This window comes from Kogia breviceps, chromosome 4 (assembly GCF_026419965.1).
Source record: "Kogia breviceps isolate mKogBre1 chromosome 4, mKogBre1 haplotype 1, whole genome shotgun sequence".
Classification (NCBI taxonomy): domain Eukaryota; kingdom Metazoa; phylum Chordata; class Mammalia; order Artiodactyla; family Physeteridae; genus Kogia; species Kogia breviceps.
The window spans coordinates 93,444,763-93,470,583 of NC_081313.1; the positions used below are offsets into that span (position 1 = coordinate 93,444,763).

The 25,821-nt window shown below is 40.5% G+C and overlaps 1 protein-coding gene across 3 annotated transcripts in view; it reads left to right on the plus strand.

The window, feature by feature from the left end:
- KCNN2 (potassium calcium-activated channel subfamily N member 2) overlaps nt 1-25,821 on the plus strand; it is a 445,540-nt gene that overhangs the window by 256,474 nt on the left and 163,245 nt on the right. For 2 of the 3 annotated variants that reach the window (XM_059061877.2, XM_067031464.1), the window contains exons 7-9: nt 8,765-8,966; nt 9,832-11,105; nt 11,738-11,833. In XM_059061877.2, coding sequence (XP_058917860.2) covers nt 8,945-8,966; nt 9,832-11,105; nt 11,738-11,833 — 1,392 coding nt within the window. In that variant the 5' untranslated portion in view covers nt 8,765-8,944. Of the gene's footprint in view, nt 1-8,737; nt 9,201-9,831; nt 11,106-11,737; nt 11,834-25,821 lie in introns of those variants that run through there. The other variant, XM_067031465.1, reaches the window with a different exon arrangement.

Below are 25,821 nucleotides of genomic sequence, written 5' to 3' on the forward strand. Positions count from 1 at the left end.
TCTCTATGTTGTTCTCCAAAGTCCTGATCTTGGGATAAGCAAAATACTAAAATCTAGAACAGGAAATATGAGTCCTTTATCTTGGGACTCTGCTTAATAACCTAGAAAAATTTTTGATTAATCTCATTTCAATGGCTTAGTACACTTCATATAATTTATCTTCAAGAACAAAGTGTTCTGCTTTCTGCATCTTTTTTTCCATCATCTATGGGGCCACTAAAATAAAGGGGAAAGAAAAGAAAATTTTAGCAAAGTATTTAATAAATTTAAACAAAAACATGATCTTTATCTTGTCTAAAGACACGAACAAACAAGAAACTCCATGAACAAATTAGTTCTTCATGTAAGAATGGGAAATTGTCAGGAATATTGCATTCCCCTGATTTAATACCCAATTCTGAGCTCCCCTAGACAACCATTCATGAGACAGCTTTGAGCATTGGCTCAGCTTTCATAAGAGGGCCTCTGACTCCCCTGGTCCCTCTCTAAAAGTGAGCATTGAAGTAAGTCTGATCCTGGTGCTACAGTCACTTGTCAATATCACATGAGACCCCTGCCACCTATACAGTGTCTGCCTTGTGCTATGTCTTCCTGACTGCTGAGTCCTTTAAGCCATTTGCTTCAAACAGCTGAACCACATGCTGTGGGCTGGGTGCAGAGTGCACTTTTGCTGCCAACCCTCAAGACTAAGAGCATACACTTCCCAAATTGTCCCAGGTAACCTCTTTAAAAAGGCTTTAGTCTCATCATGCTATAAGTATTTGTCTGTACTACTGCAGGGTGATGGAGCTAACACATTACAGAGAAATTAATTAATGGTCACAAGTAATCATTACGAGTCATCTTCAGAGAATGCTTTAGTCTTAGTTCCTTTACACTGTCTGTTAGAATCATATGATGACAGTGATTTTTAACTGTAGAATTCAGTACAAAATATACCTAATCTATTACTTATATGTAAGAGAAATATGCATTCCACAATTAAAATAATAATGCCACAGCTCATTTTTCTCCTGAAATTTTTATTGAATATTTATTGAATCATGATACTGTTAGGATTTTTAAGCCATTTAGATAGAGGCTCAGAGAAAAAAAAATTGAATCCTCAAATTCCCTAAAATACATAGATAATAGTCACTCATGTCACTTAGGAAACTTATTCCTGCTCCTCTCTAATTTTATGTAATGTTGCCTTGGCACTATTCATTTTAAATTGATACTTCCATTTTAGCATTCAGTTTTTTAGGGGATTTATTTCTCTCATCAGTTTTTAACAACTTTCTTGAGATACAGTTCATATACTATACAATTCACCCATTCCAAGTGTATAAATCAATGATTTTTACTATATTCACAGAGTTATATGACTATTACCGCAATCTAATTTTAAAATATTTTTATTACATCAGTAAGAAACACTGTACCCATTAATAGTGAATCCCCATTTACTGCCGCTTCCTCATCCCCAGCATAAGACAACCACTAATGTGACTTTTTGTTTATAGCTTTGCCTATTCTGGACATTTCCAATAGATAGAATCATACAACATGTGGTCTTTTGTGACTGGTTTTCTTTCACATATTTCAAGGCTCTTCCATGTTGTAGCATGTATCAGTATGTCATTTCTTTTTACTGATGAATAATATTCCATTGTAAGAATATACCACGTTTTATTTATACACTCACCAGTTGATAGATATTTGAATTCTTTCCAATTTTTAGCTATTATAAATAATGCTGCTGTAAACATTCATGTGCAAGTTTTTGTGTCGATGTATATTTTCATTTCTTTTGACTATATACCCTAGGAGTGGAATCGCTGGGTAATATGGTAACTTTACATTTAGTATTTTAAGGTACTTCCAAACTGCTTTCCAAAGCTGCTGTACCACTTTACATTCCCACCAGCAGTGTATGAGTGTTCGAATTTCACCACATCCTCTCCAACACTTGTTATTATATGTCTTTCTGATTAAGGACATCCTAGCGGTTACGAAGTGGTATCTAATTGTAGTTTGGATTTACATTTTCCTAGTGACTAATGATGTGTATTTATTTTTACGTGCTTATTTATCACTATTAATATCTTCTTTGGAGAAATGTCTGTTCAGAGACTTTGCCTTTGGGTTATTTATTCTTTTAATTATTGAGTTGAAAAAGTTCTTTAAATTTTGGATACAAGTCCCACACATCTATGATTTGCCAATATTTTCTCCCACTCTGTAAACTGTCTTTTTATCTTCCTTATGGTGTTCTATGAAGCACAAAATTTTGATGAAATCCAATGTAGCTATTTTTTTTCTTCTGTAGCTTATGCTTTTAGTGTCATGTCTAAGAAACTATTACTTAACCCAAGATCATAGTGACTCACCCATATGCTTTCTTATAAGAGTTTTATAGTTTTTGTTCTCGCACTTAAGTCTTTGATCCACTAGAGTTAATTGTTATGTATGGTATAAGGAAGAAGTCCAAGTTTGCTTTTTACATGTGAATATCCAGTTTTCCTAGTATCATGTGTTGAAAACACTATTTTTGTTCCCATTGAATTATCTTGGCACCCTGTCAAAAGTCAATTGACTGTAAATGTCAAGGTTTATTTCTGGACTCTCACTTCTGTTCCATTAATCTATCCTATTCCATTATACATTATCTTGATTACTATAGCTTTATAGTAAATTTTTGTTCAGTAAGTTTGAGTCCTTCAACTTTGTTCTTTTTCAGGATTGTTTTGACTATTCTGTGCTACCTGTATTTCCATTTGAATTTTAGGATCAGTTTGTGAAGTTCTCCAAAACAATCATCTAGGATTTTGATAAAGATTTGAGAGAATCTATAGATCAATTTGGGAGTATTGACCATATTAAATCTTCTGATTCTTTAATATGGAATGTATGTCCATTTATTTAGGTCTTCCTTAATTTCTTTCAAAAATATTTTTTAGTTCGTGTATAAGTTTCACATTTCTGTTGATATATTCTTAATCTATTTTTATTGTATTGCACATGAAACTGTTTTTAAATTTCATATTTAAATTGCTCATTGCTAGTGTAGGGAAACACAATTGACATTTGGGGGGGTTACAATTGACATTTTTAATGTTAATCTTGTATCTAGAAATCGGCTATATTTGTCTATTAGTTCTAATATGTTGTAGTGGATTCTTTAGGATTTTCTAAATACAAAGTCATGTCATTGGTGACTAGAGATAGTTCAATAGATATGTCAAGAGAGTTTTTGGAATGTTGGGACGGGGTGATCTGCTTTACTCTGGATAGCATGGTTGTGGATATGAAGCCTAGAACTGCTACAGTCATTATTCCCACCATAAGGTAAATTAGTCTGACCAATATATATGAAGGAGGACAATGACAAGAAAGTTGCTGCAACCCTGATGATGTCTTAACTTCTGAAACAAACAGCATTGAAGTCTTCCCTAATCATGATATTTTCAGTTACAAGAGCCAAGAAATACCCCTTGTTAAGAGAACTTTACTTGTGAACTAAAGTAACCAATAGTTTTGACTAATTAAAACATTTTTTGAGAAGCACTCATTCTAAGGAACAAGGGTAAAACACTGTGTCAAATAGTGTGTTTTGTCATTATATTTGTGTAGTATATATCTGTTGTGGTTTTTTTCTGTTATATTGTATAATGTATGTCATTTTGTAGCATATGGATAGAAATAATAGAGAAAAAGTGCTACTAAATTTATAGCTAAAAAATAAAACATCAACAGCACAGAATAAAAGTCATTTTTAAGAAAAATCTGGCTTATTGGATGAGGATGAATATGTGAAACTTCACGATTTATCAGCATTTAGAGTGTTTTGTTGCTGATGACATTATGTTTAATTCTACTTAGGAAAGCATGCTTTTCACCTTTATATGAGTGGGCACCAGCTCTCTCCTTTCCCTAAAGCAATTATTTGGGAGTAGGAATTTACAAATAGTTCCAGAAAGGGAAATAGTAACATAAAGATAAACAAAGGATGATTAATTGATTTCTTGAGCCTGTTTGGCAAAAGGTAGAAAAGAAAAAGGAAAACATAGAGGGTTGATGAATAACATATGGGAATGGAATTAACAGGAAAAGAGAAAAAAGAGCTAATTCATCATGGATCCTAATCTTGTAAGGGAAGAGAAAATAATAATGGGAAAATACATTGGATTTCAGAGGGAAAACAAACTTCAAGACAACTTTTGTAGCATCATTATGTTTGAGCACTGAGCCACCATGAAACTTCGGGGATCACCAAGTGGAAGCTTTGACTTCCATTCTTAGGAATGGTTTTGCATATCCTTGATCCCACTTTTGGTAACTCTACTCCTGCTGTAAGACACACTGGTTTATCTCTGCCTGTGGCATAGAGCCCCACCTTCTTTCTCTGGTTCCCTGCTCACTCTTTGGCACAAAGGGAGATGCAATGAGAAGACAACTCTGCCAGAGCTCAAGAGCTGAGAGCCAGGCTGGGTCCCTGCAGGACTGCAGGAGAGTTCCTCTAAGCCACAGGGCAAAGAGCTTGAGCCTCTTTCTTCTCCCTTATTACATAAAAAGACAAAATGGACTCTGTTAGTGCTAATAAGTAGTCTTCAATGGCCTTCAGCTTTTACTATGGACATTGGCAAAAATGAGAAATGCCCAGGCTGCCAGCAAAGTCAGCAGAAGACTATGTCTGAATAGAGTAGAATCTTTATTTTTTTTAATACTCTTTAATTGGGCACCTTGGACCTGCATGCATACAGTACTGCCATTTCATCCACACTTGTATTAGACCCTCATGAATTATTCTGTTGATCAAATGAAGTTAATGAAAGGGGAGTAGTTAAGAATCTCAGAATCCCAATCAAGCCAGTGAGGATATGTTCATGAGGTCATTCAAAGGCAGTGAATGGTAATGATAAGTCACTGCTGTCCATTCCTTGACTATTAGTGGAGTACCAGCCTATATGAGTTGATAGAGTCAATAGGTAATTTTTCTCCTATGGAGGAAAGGCTAGAGAAGTGTTAAACAGAATCATCAGACAGACTCAGAAGAATGTACTTTAAGTCTGGCTTTTTCTTGCTATTCACCAGCTGTGTGCCCTGGGGTAGCCCACATCTCAGGATTATCCTTACCTGTAAAGTAAAGATGATCATAAAAACTTCCCTACCTTGCATAAGGGTTCTTGAGAGATGCAAATAAAGTAACACATGAGAAACTGCTTTATAAACTAGAATGTGCTATCCACTGTCTTTTTTTATGACTTTCTATTTAGATTCAGATATGTGTTTCTAGTTGCCAAGGGATATTTGTTTATGTAATCCATAGACTATTTAAAAAAGACTTATAGTCAATAATTTCAACCTGTTCATCTATTTAATTGTGTAACATAGTTCAATTCTGCTAACAAAACTAGTATAAGTTCTATCTTTTTTTTTTTTTTTTTGCTGGCACTACTGAGACTTTTATAGATATGCTAATTAGCTGAGAAATGGTAGGAGGCAGGATAAGGGTAAAACAAATTTGGAAAAGTTAATGATGTTAATGAATAGGCCCTAACAGGATAATTAATCCCTGAATAATGGTGGTATTACTTAACAAGACTATCATCAATAAGCTCATTTAGGTCTTGATACTTTCTAGTAATAATGTGGAAGCAAAAGAATACGTGTAACAATGATTTCTAAAATGTACATTTCTTATGAAGTTAGGATGACAATATGTGGTTTAAGAAGAAGTGTTTTTCATGAGACATGTCGGGAAGCAAGGAGCGACTCTGACATTATCCCAAGTCCCCATTTATACTGACTGCTAAGCAAACTGAGTTCAGAGAGGCTGTGTCTTGTCACAACCCCTGTGGTTGGCACCAACAAATAATTTACTCAACCAGGCAAAGAAAATTCCAGAAAAACATTTACTGTGTAGGTCAAAGTATCCCTCAGAGCACTCAGCGTGGGAAACAGATGCCCTGGACCCCCTGCATCAGCTGTTCTGACTGCCTTTGCAGATAGATCAGAAACATCCAAATTCAAGAGTCCTGCATTTTTAAGGAACAGAGAGAGCACAGACTAATAATTCCTTTGAAAAAGAGAATTATTTTTTAGAAAAACCATTGGCATAATATAAATCTGCATAAAATGAGGGATCGAGTGCAAACAACCTAAAGCTTTTTTCCCAAGCCCCTATGGTCTGGGAAAACCATTCTTCTAAGACTGTTGTTAAGTGTTTGTGGGGTGTTTTGGGGGTGTTATGTGTATGTGCCTGTCCACAAGTTTGAAATACAACAAATGTGGAAAAGCAATCTTTCTAATCCATAAGGAAAAAAAAACAGGTAATTTTTACAAGAATGTGACGCTGGAAATAAAGGTATTTAACTGATAGTATTTGAAATGTATTTTGTGGATAAGTATGACCTCTGGTGTTAAACTAGAGAAATTCCAGCACTTATATATTTTAATGACAGAAAGAGAAGCACATGCCATTTTCCAAGAGCTTATTATTGGAGGTTATAGGCCCTTGTATTGTTGCCTTTCTCTCAATCTTTCATCATTCTCTCCCTCTCCTTCCCTCCTCTCACAAATATAAATGAGTGTTTACCATGCACTAAGTACTGTCCACATGGAAGAATATTGTCTTTGTTGTTCTAACTACTTAACTTTACATGTCGCATCTATAATCCTATATATGGGGGAAAAGCAAAATTATGGTATGCTCTATGAAAAGTTTACATATAAGCTTAAAATCCGTTTGTTAATTTTATAAAGAAAATAGGATTGATGAAAAGAACTTCTTAAATGTGCCCCTGTCATAACCCAATAGTGTAAAGTGCCCCAAACAATAAAGTTATGAGGATTCAGGCTAAAAGTAAAAAAAGTTGTCGGGGCATCTTGTTGCTTTTCATCACCACACTAATAGTGGATTATTATACTCTCCAAATACACACATTTACTAGAAAAAGATTTTTTGAGTGTGTGTGATCAGATGATTCCTTGAAACAGAAAGATGATAAATATCTGACTTGTTCTCCTCTTTCTCCATCACAGTGGGTTTTATATTACTATATTATTTCACGAGCTTTTGTAAGGCACTGGCTAGGTGGAAGCACTGGTAATCTGAATTTTGGTATTCTGACAGTTCCTCATTTTGTTTGCCAAATCTCCATTTCTTTCTTACCTTGTGCACCCTTTCCTCCCCTGATCCCCCTCTGTGGGCAGTGGTAACTCCATCATTGTCTTAAATCTCAGCAAACACTCTGTTTCTACATGACTAAAGGCACTGCACCTAATCCGGTACTAAGGCATAGAGATATACATGGCAAAAGATACAATAATTTTTTCCCTGTTATTTTATCTGTGGTACTTCTTTGAAGCTTTGAATTTGCTATTTGAGAAAGTCAGTTTGATAATAGAAGATGCAGCCATTACTTTGGTTTTTTTTTTTGCAGCCATTACTTTTTAAAATGACATTTTAATAACTTTAGAAGCTTATATCTAATTTTGTGCTGGTAACAATTATTGTGATATTTGGAGAGGGGATTGATGTAGTCTTTCAACAAAATTTACCAAAGGCTAATGAAAGTATTAATTTACCATGATAAATGTATTTGATGTATTTAGGTTTGGAAAGATGAGTCAAGCTTTTTCACTTAGTCAGCTATGTGTAACAATGAGAAGAAGCTCATATAATTTGTTATAAAGTGAAAATGAACGTAATATGGATTTTGTGCTTGAGTTGAATTTTGTTTCACACCAGAAGGTGAAAATTTTTTAATTTGGAAGCTTTCATTGTAATTTCAAATTACTCATTAGAATTGTTTTTAATAGTCATGTTCACCACACAATTCATGCAGATCTCCTCTGCTACCACAAAGATTCTATGATCAAAATTCCAAACAAGTTTTATCAAATTACCAAAAATCATAATGGAATATAAAAATAAAATGCTGTCTCCAGTTTTTAGCCATTCAAATTCTATTTTTGACCAAGACTACAGAGAAATGCAAGTTCTATGGGAATAAAAGCAACCCTCTCCCTTTTTTTCTTCTGGATCTGTTTACTTGCATGCACAAAAAATTAAAATTGTTTAACTCATATCCAAAGGATATCCTAAAATGAAATATTCACTCCAAGGCACTGAAAACGCAAACTCTCTCTTAGGAGCAGGTACCTGGTAAGCAACTTTAGGGTAGCTGCCGAGTAGAATATCAAGAAATTGGATCCAGCTGAGAATTCCAATTACCTAATGAGGGTGATCCGCTTTCACTTTAATTTCTAACTCGTTATAACTTCTATCATAAAAATCATGCTTTAAAATCACGATTTAAAAGGGAAACAAATATTCAACTGGCCACTGTATTTCATTCCCTTTTCTGGAGACGGGAATCTCAACTTACAAAGAAATACAAACGATAAAGACTTAAGATGGAGCAGTAACAACGAACCCTTGAAAGGGTTCCCTACCGCTTTGTGTTAGTATATCGCCCAAAAGAAGGACACATCACAGGAAATTTGTGAGACACAAAGCGTAATTTTTATTAGTTTATTAGCAAATAAATAAATATTACACCTAACTCTAGCAAAACTCCAGCACTGTCCCCAGGCAGCTATTATTCAGTTCGAGTTGTTATTAATAATTTCCTAGCCAGGCTATGACTGCCGGTGTGCATCAGCCCGCGCCAGGCCCCTCTCCATCCGCCTCCCCCGCCGCAGTCAGGGCTTGGCACAGAAGATGCTAGGTGTTTGCTCCTCAGTGATCAGTCTTTGCTTCGCGTCTGTGCTGCAGGTGTGGCGGAGGAAGAGGAACAGAAGACAAGCCGGTGGCCGGCGGTCGCTGAGCATTCCCCAGACCCTCGAGCAAGCCTCTTCTCCAAGACAGGAAAAGCCCGTGGACCTACCCACTGGGACAGCCAGAGGGCCTAAGCGCCGTAGCCCAGGACCTGGCGGCCGGGGGCGCCAGCCCTTCATGTTCTGCAGAAGGCGCAAATGTGAGCAGGCAGTGGCGGGGAAAGCCCTCCGCCCCCGCCAGGGGGACCCGGGAAGCCCGCGCCGGCTCCTCCAGCGGACTGAGGGGATCCCCTCCTCCGGCCCCGCCCCCATCCTCCCCAGGCCCAGGCGCCAAGGAGGTTAACCCTACCCGCGCCGCAGCGCATTAGGGCGAGAGCACCGCGCAGCCAATCCCGACTCCCCGGCGCCAGAGACCAGCGGCGTGGGGAAGATCGGTGAGCCGGGCCCGTTCGGATCTCGCAGCGGCCAAACAGGGGATCAGGCCCCGGGGTTCTCACTAAGCCCTGCTTCACTGGCTTAGCTAGTCATCAAACTTTTTCTCTCCAAACTGGGTGCCCCCGCAGTTATTTGGCCGGCAGCCGGCAGCCCACTCTCAGCGGGACAATTAGGGAGAAGTGGGCGTGGGGCGAGGAGGCTGCTGTTCTGCAGCTCTAAGAGGCGTGCATGCCGGTGGAGGAGTGGCCCGGGTTCCGCACTGTTCCCTCGCCTGACCCCCTGGCTGGGGTGGCTCAACGTGCTGCAGTGCCTGGTGCAGGGGATCTAGACTGCGCGTCTGGCACTAGTTAGCGGGGTGGTGGCACGGGAAGGAGACGCCAGTTTTTTCCTCCTCCCTCTGCAGACCCGCTGCACTACCTGGGGGCTCCCTATCCCTGGTGGTGCTCATGGGTGCTCCCAATCAGCAGGTGGAACCCCCGCCCTCAACATGTCCTGGCCTGCGCCTCCGAGGGTTTTCATCCTGCAGATTCCGCCCCCCCCCAATCTCTCTCTTTCTCTGTCTGTCTCTCTCTCTCTCTCTCACGCTCCCCTAAACAGCGCGCACCGCAAACTCAGTCTCGGTTCCCGCAGGTGATGTCATGCCCATTGTTTTGGTGAGCCCAACCAATCGGACGCGCCGCCTGGATTCTACCGGAGCCGGCATGGGCCCTTCCTCGCACCAGCAGCAGGAGTCTCCGCTCCCTACCATAACGCATTGCGCAGGGTGCACCACCGCCTGGTCTCCCTGCAGCTTTAACAGCCCTGACATGGAAACCCCATTGCAGTTCCAGCGCGGCTTCTTCTCGGAGCAGCCGCCACCGCGCTCCTCACACCTGCATTGCCAGCAGCAGCAGCAGAGCCAGGACAAGCCGTGCCCGCCCTTCGCGCCCCTCCCGCACCCTCACCACCCCCCGCACCTCGCGCACCAGCAGCAGGGCAGCGGCGGCAGCAGCCCATGCCTCCGGTGCAACAGCTGCGCCTCCTCCGGTGCCCCGGGGGCGGGGGCGGGGGATAACCTGTCCCTGCTGCTCCGCACCTCCTCGCCCGGCGGCGCCTTCCGGACCCGCACCTCCTCGCCGCTGTCAGGCTCGTCTTGCTGCTGCTGCTCGTCGCGCCGGGGCAGCCAGCTCAGTGTGAGCGAGCTGACGCCGTGCAGCCATGCCAGTGCGCTCCGGCAGCAGTACGCGCAGCAGCCGGCGTCCGCCTCCCAGTACCACCAGTGCCACAGCCTGCAGCCCGCCGCCAGCCCCACGGGCAGCCTCGGCAGCCTGGGCTCCGGGCCCCCGCTCTCGCACCACCACCACCACCACCACCACCCGCACCCGGCGCACCACCAGCACAGCCAGCCCCAGGCGCGCCGCGAGAGCAACCCCTTCACCGAAATAGCCATGAGCAGCTGTAGGTATAACGGGGGCGTCATGCGACCGCTCAGCAACTTGAGCGCGTCCCGCCGGAACCTGCACGAGATGGACTCCGAGGCACAGCCCCTACAGCCCCCGGCGTCTGTCGGAGGAGGTGGCGGCGCGTCCTCCCCGTCTGCAGCCGCGGCTGCCGCCGCTTCGTCCTCAGCCCCGGAGATCGTGGTATCTAAGCCGGAGCACAACAACTCCAATAACCTGGCGCTCTACGGAGCTGGCGGCGGAGGCAGCGCTGGAGGCGGCGGCGGCGGAGGCAGCGGGCATGGCAGCAGCGGTGGCACCAAGTCCAGCAAAAAGAAGAACCAGAACATCGGCTATAAGCTGGGCCACCGGCGCGCCCTGTTCGAGAAGCGCAAGCGGCTCAGCGACTATGCGCTCATCTTCGGCATGTTCGGCATCGTGGTCATGGTCATCGAGACCGAGCTGTCGTGGGGCGCCTACGACAAGGTAAGTGCTCAAGCCCTTTGCTCACCATTCCCGGGCCGCAGAGCCAGACACCGGGTGGTTGGGATGGGCGCTGGTGGGAACTCTCTGCCTGCTAGTTCCGAGCTTTTCCCGGACAATCGGAGGTGCCCGTTGGGACGGCGAGCACCGCTGAGACTCGGTCCCCTAATCCGCAAGGCAACTCTGGAGAGGAAGCGTTTCCGCGCGCAAAGTTCTGGAGGCAGTGAATGCCCAGCGCTTTTGGGCACGTTAAAGAAGTGATTTCGGGAGTCGGTGAGGAAAGCATGCTCTGTTCCTCTCCTGGTGCTCACGATATCGGAGGCCCCTTTCAAACCCAAGCGCTTAAACTCAAGGATAACTTCCTCTTGGGTTTTGAGAGCCACGAGCTGCGCTTGGGTCTGTGTTGTCGCGGACCCCGCTGCTTGGCCTTCCGGGATCTCCTCTCTCACTTTCCTGTGAGGCCAAGTGATCTGACAGATCACAGAGCGGAGACAGGTGCCCCTACCTCCATCTTCCTCCTGGGAGTTCAGGTCCCCTTGCTGGGGATTGACCGACCCCCCCCCCCCACCCCGGATCTTAAAGGTGGTTAAAAGTGCTTCTTTTTTTTAAAAAAAGTGCTTCTGTCTGTGTTGTAGGCGTCGCTGTATTCCTTAGCTCTGAAATGCCTTATCAGTCTCTCCACGATCATCCTGCTTGGTCTGATCATCGTGTACCACGCCAGGGAAATACAGGTAACTTCGGGGTTCTGCTGTTTATGAATGACTCCAGCCGGGGGAAGTGCAAGGCAGCAAACGCTTTTTCCAAACTCTCGTGTCCTTGCTTGAGGTTACAGAAGACACACGCTGTATTCTTACCTTAGCACCTGACGTGTTCTTTCAAGAAGTTAAAAGCAAAACAAACAGTGCAGCATGTAAATGTGCAGTCGTTTCCAGGATGTATTTGTTAAACCTTTCAGATTTTCCCCTCTCTTCTTTAGGTAGATCCACTTCTCCATATCTGTCACTGTATTTGTTTTCCTCAAGGCCAGTTATGTACTAGCCTTAATCTGCCAGGTAAATGTGTATTCTTGTCTAATAAACATTTAACAAGATGGGTGGGTCATTATGGAAGATTGTGCCCAGGTATATCACCTTCCATAACTGTAGCTTAGAGAAGAAAATAGGCCCGTGATATTCCTTGCTAATGTATATCAATAAGACAAGAAGAAAACTCTGACCTTTTCTATATCTTACTGTAAAGTTGAAGAAAAAAATCTGTTGCAAATTAAGAATACAAATTCTGTACATCTGGTAGTTTGGTAGATTTTCAGGTACAATCGTTACATTATTTATTAAAAATGTCATTTAAGAGCAAAGGCCACTGCCCTTGTGAGTGAACTTGTTAGGAAAATGTTCGTTTTGTTTAAATGCAGCCAGGAACTCGATTGTTAGGTTTGATTGTTACTGACAATTTCAGAATAGTCCGTCTAAAATTCATGGGTTGTCTTTTAAGTTGTTTATTTTGCTGTAGCTTTCAGTTAAAGGAATATTAAGGTTTGGAAATAAAATAACTAGAGTTTTCAAAAAATAAGAGAGATTGAGATTTTCCAGTTTAGAACTTACACTAATATGCATTTTCTGACTTTTTTGGATCAGGTGTTAGGCATTTGGCTGAACTATTAAACCCTCGAATTTAGGCTGCTTTCCTTTAGGAGTTGCCGTTGAATTTAAATAACTTAGTAGTAATTATAAGTTAAATTAATTTTAAGTTAGTAATTTGCAAAAACATACTAAATATAGAAGAAACCAATTTTAATTATTGCCCAAACAAAATAAAGATACACATGACCCCATATGAGGGGGGAGAAATTACTTCATCATGCTTTCAAATTTGCAAAGACTTTGAAAAGTGTGATTTTGAAGGCAGGAGTATAGAGAATGAGAATTAGAAAGAGTGAGAATATTTAGAGGTAAGTGATAAAACTGCACTGCCAAAACAAGGCAAACACATTTGGACCCTTTAAAATTTTATTAATTTACACAGGTCCATCTTTAATTCAGCACTAATGATCGTGGGCTTTTGAGATTCTTTCAAACATTTTAAAGTGATACTAAAATGTAACTTAAGCATCATGAGAGTATCTTTTCATTTTGACTTGAAGGGTAGACACTTAAGGCTGGGGAACAAAATAGGTCTAATGGCCCTTTGACTGGTTTACAGATGAGGTACCTGCAGTCAGAAGAGGTGATCAGCTTGCCAGATCCCACAGCTAGACAGTGCAGAGAGTGACCAGCCCTGTCCTACTAGCTTCCACCCAGAATGCTTCTTGCTGTGCTCTGCTACTGCTTGTTAGCAACCCTGAACATGGACATGTCTTTGTCTGTGGTTCCTCTCTAAATCCAAACGTTGGTATTTGAATAGGGTTAGACTTAAACAGTTTTTCTAAAATCTTCTTAGGTATTTGTAAAAATCAAGTAATTTAATTTTTTTTTTTTTTTGGCTTGAAGACCAGAGTAGTTTTATTTAATCCACCTTAGAAAGAGACCTTGCTGGGTTTTTTTTTAAATTAAACATCAGCTTTCGTATTATTCCTGTTCCTTCTGAAAAACACACAGTGAAACAAGCACTCAAGGCGGAGGACATTTGATGATATTAACACCAAGAACAAAGTGTCGTCCTGAAAATGCTAACCTTTTAATAATTATGGGGAGATTTTTTTGAAATAACATAGGAGTTTGTGAGGACCAAACATTGGCCATTAACACTGGCCAGATGTTAATTACGTGTTGTAAAACATTTTTGATACCATATTAGAACTCTTAAAACTTAGAGAAAGTAATACAAATAAAAGAAGTCATATTTTTAAACATAATTTCACACTTGAAAGAATTCCACCCCTGGCTAAATTTGAGGACCATTTCTGTTATACAAATGCATAGATATATTGATTAGAGTACGAAGAGCACGGGTGATAAAAATGAAGACATGAATTCCCCCTCTAAGGTTTATAAGCACAGTGAACCTCTTTATTGTTGGGGCGACATAAACATCACAAAAAGTTAGATTTTTATAATTGGAATTATCTGACCTGATACATGGTTTCTGCTAAACCAACCACACTTAAGATAATTTCAAAATGGATGCTCAGGTAATATCATTTAGTTGTTTTGGATGTAGCTTTTACATTCAGTGTTTAATCTAGAGTGATTTTTGTTTTCCTCAAGCTGAAGTTCCAAATTCTTATCTGAGATGCTTTTTCAAAAATATGAAATGGAAAAGGACCAAATAAATGTGGAGACCCTGAGCTGGAAATCAGGAACCAGAAAAACATGTTCTAATTTATCTAGAGAGTAGTCAGTGATAGCTGCTGAAATTGTTCACTCTGAAACACGGTAAAATCAAGTGCATAGGCTAATGTATCCATGTGTGGAAAATGATGAATTGAGCCCTTTTTAATTTATTGATGTCACTGCTATAGATGTACTTCTTTCATAAGTTTTAAGCAGAGAGGTACTTCTCAGTTTACTTTTAATAATTCCAAGCATATAGATTAGCTTGAGTTAAGGAACTCAATGCAGGGGATACGCTGCCGTTCAGAGCATGTTCTTGGGCATAACATGCAGTGTAATGTGACACTTCCTCTTTTTCTTTTTAGCATAGCAGTATGATGATTGGATAGTGAGAACTGGCTAGTATGGGTTTCTGGTACATGGTAAGATTTCTTACTGCATTCAGGAAAAGTAAGTGTTAGAGCCAATGTTCTGGCTCTGTCCACCGGAATTGCTTTAACGAAGCTTGGGGAGGCCCTGACATTTCCATGGAGAACCTTGGAAAGCAAGTCAATGTGACCTTTTATAAAATGTTTATACACAGTCTATCAAAATAAGATGGTTCAGGTGAGTCATGGACGGAAGTGCTTGAATTAAAATAGTGTGATGGGGAGGCTTCGTAAGAACTCAGCTCAGTACATTTCAGCTTTGGTGTCATTTTTTTCAGTACCACAGACAGCTCAATGCACCAGGCTATAGTTTGCTCATTTCACTAATTACTTTTACATCCCCCCAAAACAAAAATGAAATTACTTTTTTGGGTGGGGGGGTCAGAAAGCTTATATAAAATCAGATTTAGTGGGAGCAGATTTTCAGCTAAGTAGATATTAGATTTTTTCAAATAGACATTTGGCTTTACTTTCTATATTCATCAGTAAAGTCAAAAAATGATGAATAGACACATAAAATAAATTTTAGCAAATGCCTTTATATCACAACCTTCTGAAAAAGGAAAAGTACTATGGGGATTGTTTTACACAGTTTGGAAAGGTCACTTGATACTAAATAAGTAGCTTCCCCACCTCAAGTCCAAGGTCAAATAATAGGAAAAACAGAGGCATGATTTCCTGTGACTTTTCTTTTTCTCCCCCCTCTTCTATAGGGTTCGAAGCATTTGTTTGATGGAATAAGAACAAAACAATGTTCAAGTACTCTTTAAGATCTTCAGCATCAAATAAGTTGAATGTAGATTGTACTTCATCTTTTCAACTTGAGTGTACTCGACTTTCTCTTGTGGAAGCAATTTTAGTTGAAAGAGTTGTTTAGTATTTTGAGATAGGCAAATACAAGATTCTAAATTGGGAAGAAAACCTCTTGGACTGTGATCTTTCTGGTTCTCATGGGATTTTGCAGAATGGAGAGTAGTATACTTTAAAGTTGAAAGTGGTTTTATTTCCTTGGTTTTGTTTTGGTAATAATATAATTATAGAATAAATAGCACTAAGGGAAACACTGATTTTCCTCTGGTATCTCTTGCAGTGGGATAACTCTACACATTCTCCTTTAAGTTAGCTTTTCAGAGATGGATGATATACATCTAAAAGTGGAAGAGCAGAAATGAAAATTTCCCCTTACCTGTGCATGTAGGCCACACAAAGGGGGAAGGAGTGAGTGTGGGCAGGGACCTCAGCAACCTCTGAAGTCTCCTGGACTGGTTAAGGAGGGGTGTCTAAGTGCCCGCTGAGTAGACTCTGGCTCACCTTGTGAGCCAGAAAGAATGCTCTCTTTCCCACTGCTGCAGAGAGCAAGTAGATGCTTCCAGACCATGCAGAAAATACTGCATATAGTTATTATTCTTATTAATAAAATAATAATGATTACACATAGTGAAAATAACTAGTACAGAAGAGCTTAAAATAAATATGATAGTCACATTCTCAGTCCAGTGTTTCAGAGACAACCACTTTTACATTTCTCATACATTTCTCCAGAATTTTCAAAAATGAATATTTAGTTGTGTTTAGAGACACACATACTGTGCATTTTTTGCTTAATATATCTTGAAGGTTTTTTATTGTCAGCACATGGAAACCCATCTCATTCTTTTTTAGCAACTGTTTATTATCCCATTTTACAGATGCACTGTGGCTTACTGTTAAGCTTTTGCTGTTATAAGCCATAATAAAAATGAACGCTCTTGTATAGTATTTAAATCTACTAACTAGAGGATACACATCTGGTATATATCCAGCAGACAGATTGCTGAATCAAAGGGAGTTTGTATTTTAAATGGAAAAGTACTGCCCACCAGCCCTTTAGAAAGGTCTTCAGAGTTCTCATTCTCTGCTTCCCTACACATTATTTCCCCACAGCATTGTTAACACTGAATATTATAAAAAGGAATTTTAAATATCTTTGGCTTTGTAAAGTTTACTATCTTCCTGAAAAAAACATTTTTTTTTTTTTTGGTGAAAAATTCCTTAAGGACAAAGCTTATGGCCTCATAGGCTTATTTGCAACATTTTGCAATATCTAGTGGTGCATTATCTAATCTGCTGACAAAATGACCAATCCTTGTAAAGGTGCCATCAGAAGCGAGTATTGGCCACATTTTTGGTTTTTTTACTTTAAAAAAAGTTAGAGATGAAGGAAGCTACAAGAGTAGAAGGAATGGTCTTTGACTGGTCTTTAGGTCTCTTGTATATCTATAGTATGAGGGAGAGAAGAGTTAACTCCTTGATTGTAAGACTCCAGAAGATCATGAGGTGGATACCTTGCCTGAATTGCTTTGTTGTGTGGTGGTCAGCTCCACAACCGCTGTCTGTATTGCCAGCAACTTCTACAGAGTTGTAATGAGACTCTCAGTCCCTTTGATTTCATGTATACCCTGTAGTAACGAAATCACTCAGGACCAATTTTCTCTGCCTCCCTATATAAAGATCTCTGCATTATTAATGGGTGTGACACTAAATAAAGCGATCCTGGTGTGTTTACAGAGCAGCATCACAAATGAATGAAGAGTGGAACTTTAGGTTTACTGCAAGCGGGTTCACTTGATCTGCCAACTCGTTTCTGGGCCACGTTTTGTACAGCTCGGAAAGGAGGCCACTGTGGGCTGTCATTGTCCCAAACCACATCTGGCAGGGTGGACAAAGAGAACCTGCACTGATTTAACTTGAGGAAGTTACTTTTGGTCAGGGTACAAAGTGGTTTCATGGGGCCGTTTTGGTGAGAATTTCTGCTCATTAGGAAATATGATGTTTGCTACTTTGGGAGTATATGTTTAACCTGAAACTCCTTTAGAATTCTCTTTATAGAACTGGAAACTGTTTGGAGAGGACCTGAATTGTTATCTGGCCCAGGATCCCACCCAGCATGGAAACTCCCTTTATGTCATCTCAGATAAAAGTGGCCACCCAGGGCTTCCCTGGTGGCGCAGTGGTTGAGAGTCCGTCTGCCGATGCAGGGGATGCGGGTTCATGCCCCAGTCTGGGAAGATCCCACCTGCCGCGGAGCGGCTGGGCCCGTGAGCCATGGCCGCTGGGCCTGTGTGTCCGGAGCCTGTGCTCCGCAACGGGAGAGGCCACAATAGTGAGAGGCCCACGTACCACCAAAAAAAAAAGTGGCCACCCAGTTTCTGCTTGAACCCTCTTCCCGTGATGGTCAGTTTGTCTGTACAAGGCTGTCCATTCCATTGCCAGACAACTCTTAATTTTAGGAAGATTTTCCTTATGTTGGGGGTGAAGTCTGGTTTTATTCCTTCCCATATTCGAAATTGAAAAAGCTTTTGAGCTCTGATAATACGAGGAATAAGACAGTAAGGTTCCTTCCCTCTTGGAACTGACACTCCAAGCAGGTAGGGTTCAAGAGAGAGACAAAAATTCAGAAAAGGAAGAAAATCCTTGGAAGTTTTGGTAAGTGTCATAAAGGGGCCATGAAAGGCTGTGATAGAAAATAATTGGGGGCAGAGGGTTGTACACATCAGACAAGGTGGTCCTGGGAGCAGTCTCTAAGGAAGTGACTTTTAAGCTGAGACATAAAGGAAAAGAAGTTCCCAGCTATTGGTAGAGTCTGGAGGAACAACTTTTTCCAAGCCCTCGTGACTGAAAGGAGTTTCCTGCACTTATACAATTGAGAGCAAACCAGTGTGGCCCAAGCAGGGCGACGGTGGTACTGGATGAGGTGAGGGGGATAGGCAGGGTTCTGATACTGAAGGGTCCTGAGGCCATTATAAGAATTTTGTGATGTTTTCTTCAAAATGCCTGAGGCCATCATTAAAGCACAGAAGAGTCATGATCCAGCTTACTGTTTAAGCAGACTTTTTGTTGAAGCTCTGAGGAGATTGGTCTGGAGACACTTGGCAAGTCACATTTAGAGATAACGCTCACTTGGCTTGGGTAGCAGTGGTGGAAATGAAGAGAAGTGGTCTGATTCAAGACCCAGTGGTCTGATTCTGATGCAAAGATGATTCTCAGGGTTCTGGTTGGAGCATCTGAGTGTGTTATGCTGACAGGGGAGAACTCACATTGAAGGGTAGCATGTGGAATCGGGAATGTTTCTGATGGAAATGCTTCTGATTATACAAGAGAAACCTGAGTTCAGAGAAAAGGTGTGGAATGGGAATTTAAATTGGCAAGTAATCAGCGTAGAGACTATTTAACCCCACAGGAATTGATAAAAATCACTGAGAGAAAATAGAGGAATGAGAGAAGAAGGTCGAGAGTGGATCAGCCTCTGACATCTAGAGGTTGTGTGAAGCAGGAACTAGAGAAAAGAGATAAGAATGACTTGTCCTAGGGGTGGTAATGGGAGTGTTGGAAGGAAGGCACAGTGCTGTGTACTGAATGCCATGAAGTCAGTTAATATCGGGTAGAGAGGTGCCTTTTTGATTTGGCAAGTTCAAGGTCATTGCTGACCTTGATGAGCAGTTTCAGTGGAATGGTATAAACAGAACACAGACTGTAATTTCCAGTATAACAGAATAAATTGATTCCCCCTCTTCCCAGAATTACAAAGCAAACATTTAAATACTGGTTAGGTCCCTTTAAATGCCCACCTGATTAAATAGTCCCCATTTCTTTGAATTTTCCTGATCAGGCTTAGAATGTCCCTGATCATTTTCTTCTGGACTTACTCTGTTTTGTTGAATTCCCTCTTTGAGAAAGGTCAGAAATGTACTCAGTACTTTCAGATGGGATCTGCCAGTGTACTTGTTACCTCCGTTCAACAAAAATCCTCCATTATGCTGACTGTTATTCAGTCTAAAATGGTCATTGCGTCACCCAAACTGTTGCCAAGTACACTTGTAAAATTGTTACTGAACTGAATGTAGGGCTTTTCGTTTATTGACTCTGTTAATAGCATCTTGGTTTCAGGTGAGTGTTTTAGCCTGTCACAATTATTTGAATCATAATTGTGATTTTTTTTTTTTTTTTTTTCGGTATGCGGGCCTCTCACTGTTGTGGCCTCTCCTGTTGCGGAGCACAGGCTCCGGACACGCAGGCATAGCGGCCGTGGCTCACGGGCTTAGTTGCTCCGCGGCATGTGGGATCTTCCCGGACCGGGGCACGAACCCGTGTCTCCTGCATCGGCAGGCGGATTCTCAACCACTGTGCCACCAGGGAAGCCCTGTGATGTTTATTTGACAAACACTTATTTAGGTTTGGAAAATGCTGTGTGTGGAGGGGGCTCTGGCATTGGCAAGACACAAATCAGTGCTAAATTCTGTTCCAGAAACATGGTCAACGTTAGTGGCTGTTACCCAGTTTTCACACATCCAGCTCTTCTTCCTAGCTTCTCACTAGCCATGACTTTGAAAAGTGTAGCTTGGGTACCCATGCCCAAGGCATGAGTGAGCCCCGGTCAGGGCCAAGAAGTCGTACCTTCTTTGTACTTAGCCATCTGTTCATCCATGATATTTGGTTCAGCTTTTCACGTACTAACAACTCTCTGAACCCTGACTATCAGCCAGCCTACGTTTCTCTACAAGAATGTCATGAGCACTGTCAGATCCCTTGCTGAAATCCATGTATTCTGTGCAGTCTCATGATCTGCCAGTCTATTCATGATATCCAAGAAGGAAACAAGACTGATGAGCTTATCATTTTAAGCATTATAATATATTAGGCTTCATGACCAAATGCCTCTTCTCTTAAAAATTTTGTTTTTCTCTCCAGATTATAAAATTAGTAAACATTTATGTTAGAAATCTGTAAAACATAGATAACATGAGAAAGAATATGTTAGTTTAATCTCACCACCCAGAGATAATTATTATTATTGTGATATAATGTATTTATATGAAGTAGTTGGACCTGATATTTGCTATATATCAGGATAAGGAAATTTAGTGTTCTTTTCATGTAATTTTCCATTCATTTCCCCATGCCACTAAACATTCCAATTTTTTTTGCATCATATAGCTATAAGCAATTTAATCCTTTCCCTTATTTTTGGACCCTTAAGAAAAATTAGAAAGACCCTATTTAAAATATTTGTATAATAAATACTTCTGCAGGTGCTTGTGTAAGCACCTCTGATGATTTCCTAAGGATAAATTGCCAAGGCAGAAATTACTTAGTTAAAGGATATTATTTAAGGCAATTGAGAGTTTGTCAAATAGTCCTTCCAAAGGTTTATATCATGCCTTTCATTTTTAAAGTACTTACAAACCACTTTGTTAAATAACTGATTTGATTATTTTCTGGAGTGCCTAGGATCCATTTACTGATTAGTATTTTGAGTACTGTCCTACTTTGTGAATCTAGAAATGTGCTTCCCTGGAGTCTCCTATAGCTTCCTATTTCTCCATGATTTTGGTTTCTAAATCTTGGCTAACCAGGTTTGTAAAAGGGTATATTCCTGCTTAATAATTAAAGTTTATATAGAAATGATGCAAAAGCAGTATTGGAAGATAACTTTGTCCACAGATGTTCCCAGTCTTTGTTATTATAGGAAGCTGTAAAAACCATAATTTCTGAAATTTTTCTCTACAAACTTTCCTGCTGAGCAAAGCAAAGCAATCAGACTCTCCTTTGAGTTGTTTACTGTTTTTGCAGCATTGCCTCGTGGCTTTGTGTGCTGCTCTGGAGCCCAATCTGTCTGGGCTGGTACCCAGCTCTGCCACTAATTAGCTGTGTGACCTTGGACATATTACTTACTCTCTCTGTACTTCACTTTCCTTGTCTATAAAATGGGGAACATAGAGTACCTCTCTCATTGGGTTGTTGTGAGGATTGAGTGTATATATTTGTGTGTGTGTATATATATATATATATATATATATATATAAAGCACTTAGAATGCTGCCTGGCATGTGGTGAGGGCTATTTAGGTGTCAGCTGCTGGTTATTGTTAGCTATTTCGGGGTTCGTTGGGGTGGAAGGGGAGGAATTGGAGCCCAGCTTCTCCGGGCTCTGGGCAACAGTGATATTTTTTTCTTCTTTTACAAGTCGTGCAGGAGGGAACAGGAAAAAAAAAAAAAAAAGGTGTGCATTCAAACAGTGTTCATTAGTTTACTCACACTTAATCTAGAATAGGGGTATGTGTGTGTGTTCTTTTTTTTTAATAAAAGCTTTGATCTCCATTAAGGACAGCCAATATTTTTTTAAACTTAGTTTAGATTTTCCCTGTGGGCAAGTTGGCCATCTGAGGAGGTAAGTGTTCATTTTGGTTGTCAGGTTTCAGATCAGTAAACTAGTGTTAGAGTACTATAATGTTAGGGTTCACCATTTTTTACCAAAAGAGCCGTTTCCCCTATAAACACACTATAGGTGTGGCTTCTGGCTGGAAGCTAGGCTCTTTGTGAGCTACGTTAACTCCTTCAGACATCCAGGTCACAGCCGATGGCATCTCCTACTAATTAGGACCCTGGTGACTTAAAAGAGTTAAGTGCAGCGCCCTGAAAAGTAAGCAAAGGGAATAATTTGATAATGGAAAATTCTGATATTAAACCCCTACTGAAAGGATGTGAGGTAATAAACAGCCAAAGGCATATGTATAAAGGACTGTAACTGACAGCATTTCTGTCTGTATTCATTGTAGGTCTACAGGATATTTAAATAAAAAACATTTTTTTTTCTTTTTCTGGATTAGGCTTATCTCTGGCAAGAGTTTTGTTTAGTATGCCACCACCCTCAACCATGCTTGGAGTACCTATTTTTTTTTTTTTTTTTTTGGCGGTACGCGGGACTCTCACTGCTGTGGCCTCTCGGAGCACAGGCTCCGGACACGCAGGGTCAGCGGCCATGGCTCACGGGCCCAGCCGCTCTGCGGCACGTGGGATCTTCCCGGACCGGGGCATGAACCCGCGTCCCCTGCGTCGGCAGACAGACTCTCAACCACTGCGCCACCAGGGAAGCCCTGGAGTACCTTGATTGGAAAGAATTGAGAAGAATTTTCAGGTGTCAATATGACAAGTAACATCTCAAAATATACTTGGTTCAGTGATTGGGTTTACTTTTTATCAGACGGGTTATATCTTCTCTTCTGTTTCATTTCAAATGACCATTAGATGAGTCTGTTATTATCTCTCTTTTTGAACAGTGTGTTATTGTTGGGTGAGTTTTTTTCTTTGCTTTTTGACTTTATAAAACACATTTAGATTCAGACATTATAAACTTTGAACTGAACCGTGTAGACAAGTGTTAACAGCCGGTGTTTCACGTCTGTAATTTTGTCATGTGCTTTCATGAATATCTGAGCATTTTTACCTAGTTATGTATTTATCTATAATGGTTATCCAGAAGGTATTTAGATGGGGTTGTTTCCAAGCAATCTGACTACGAAAACTTGGATATGCATCCACTGTTGGTCTTATTCACTGAGGTAGTCTTCTTTCTATCAGGAAGTTTTGGTCTTCCAAGGAAATTGCATTCAATATTTATGTATTAGTTTTGACACAAGCATATACTGAATTTTGGGGAGGAGGCATGAAGCACCATAGTGTGATTGTTGTGGTCTTGGGGAGTGCTTTTTTGAGGATAGCGTCTGCCGTCAAGAGGGGTAAAAAATACACAGGTGCTAATCCTTAAACTGCTTAAATTTTTGTTGAGTGAGTAAGGGAAATTCTGTCCTAGTACTGGATTTATTTTTAAGGTCACAGGTCATTTAAAATATTGAAAAATAATAATTAGGCTGAATATTTATTCAAGTTGCATACATATAAAGTGATGTAAAAGTGATGGCTGTGGGATTTATTATAGTCACCTCATGCCTTTTCACAGGTGTATCTAGTACTTCCAGACATATACCCAAGCAGAGTTATTGACTGAACACTTAGTTTCATTTATGTGGATTTAGCTATGAAATTTTAAGACGAAAAGTCTTGGCTTCTAGAAACTTACCTCAGGTCAATTTTCATACTGGTAAGTCCTCCCACATTTGAAAAAAATGTTTTTATATCAAAGAACATGAATTGCTTTCTATCCTTTGAAGCAAAAACAACTGAAGATATATTTATTTAGTTAAACATACTGTTAGTTTAAAGCTTCAGCTTATTGCTTAAACCTGTGGGTAATATTGTAAATTTTAATGCTGTCATTGAAAATTATTTTGAATAGAATTTTACTTCTTTCCCATTAGTATTTTAGTCAAGAACCCTCACTATTTGTTAGCATTTGTCAGTGTCAAAGAGGGTACTTAATGAAAATGCATTTGGGCAGAATTTCAAAAATTAAGCAGTAGTGATACAAAGAGAAATCTCTAATTTGCTTGTTTTAGGGATAAAAAGCACTAATACTGTATTAAAGCTGAAAATTATTTTTCAAAATATCTTTGATTTGGAATCCACTGGCTCTTGTAGATCTTTTAAATATCATTTTTTAAAGGCTTAATCTTCTGTATTCACTTTTTTTTCTTTCAGCATATCTGTTTTACACAGTCTTTTTTATCCTTTTTGACAACTATTCCTATTTTTTGGTTGTTATGTTTGGGCCATGTTCTGCTTCACATCTCAGAATGTGTCCCTTGGGTGCTCCTTACATTGGGGGATGAAGATCCCGCCCACTCGCTGTCATGTTCACTGTCTCACTTAGTCTGATGCTGTATACACAAATTACTTCAGTGGCAGCTATTTTGAAATCATGAATCCATTAAGTGTGTCTCTTTGCAGTTTTATACAGCTGGCCACAGAGGGAAAGCGGATGTGTGTTTAGGACTTAGTCCCTCAAGCACATGTCACAACGTCCTGAGCAGAGACCACACAGCACAATCAGTGGTGAGCATTTTCTAGGCAGCGTTTTCCCAAAAACAAGAGGTCTTTTCTGCACTATTGTGCAGGAACACACATCACTATGGCAAGATGATCGGTGTGATGGAGGGTGGGATGAGGGCTCATCTTCAAGACCTGAATTATGATATGTTGCCACATGAGAACCAAATTCAACAAATACAAAGGAATAGGGTCAGATCAGGTGGCTGATGGGGTGGAGGTGATGAGCTCAGATACCCCAGTGATATGTGCTCTAGCTAAATTCCCAGGTTGAATACAAATTTTTATTAATTGGCTCTCATTTCCTCTCTCCTGTCTTGGTATAATGATGACCTGTACATTTACAATGGGGTCAAAAAAGTTGATGACTTTCACCCTTTTTTCTTAAACACAGTGGGGAAAATTACAATGAGGTGCTAGAGGTCTGGTCCTCTTTACCAAAAACATAAGAACAGCAGGATTTTCAAATCATCTCATTGACTTGTTTTAAATTTGCCCATTGATTCATTTCTTCTGAGGAGCAGCCCTTCCTACACAGCAATCTCTGAGGTCCCTGCTGGGTGTGTTTACATAACCCATCCCTCTCAGCTCCTCCAGCTTTGTTTTGTTTTGTTTTTATAACATCTTTATTGGAGTATAATTGCTTTACAATGGTGTGTTAGTTTCTGCTTTATAAGAAAGTCAATCAATTATACATATACATATGTCCCCATATCTCTTCCCTCTTGAGTCTCCATCCCTCCCACCCTCCCTATCCCACCCATCTAGGTGGTCACAAAGCACAGAGGTGATCTTCCTGTGCTATGTGGCTGCTTCCCACTAGCTATCTATTTTACATTTGATAGTGTATATATGTCCCTGCCACTCTCTCACTTTGTCCCAGCTTACCCTTCCCCCTCCCTGTATCCTCAAGTCCATTCTCTAGTAGGTCTGTGTCTTTATTCCTGTCTTGCCCCTAGGTTCTTCATGACCATCTTTTTTAGATTCCATATATATGTGTGAGCATATGGTATTTATTCTCCTCTTTCTGACTTACTTCACTCTGTATGACAGTCTCTAGGTCCATCTACCTCATTACAGATAACTCAGTTTCATTTCTTTTTATAGCTGAGTAATATTCCATTGTATATATGTGCAATATCTTCTTTATCCATTCATCTGTTGATGGACACTTAGGTTGTGTCCATGTCCTGGCCATTGTAAATAGAGCTGCAATGAACATTGTGGTACATGACTCTTTTTGAATTATGGTTTTCTCAGG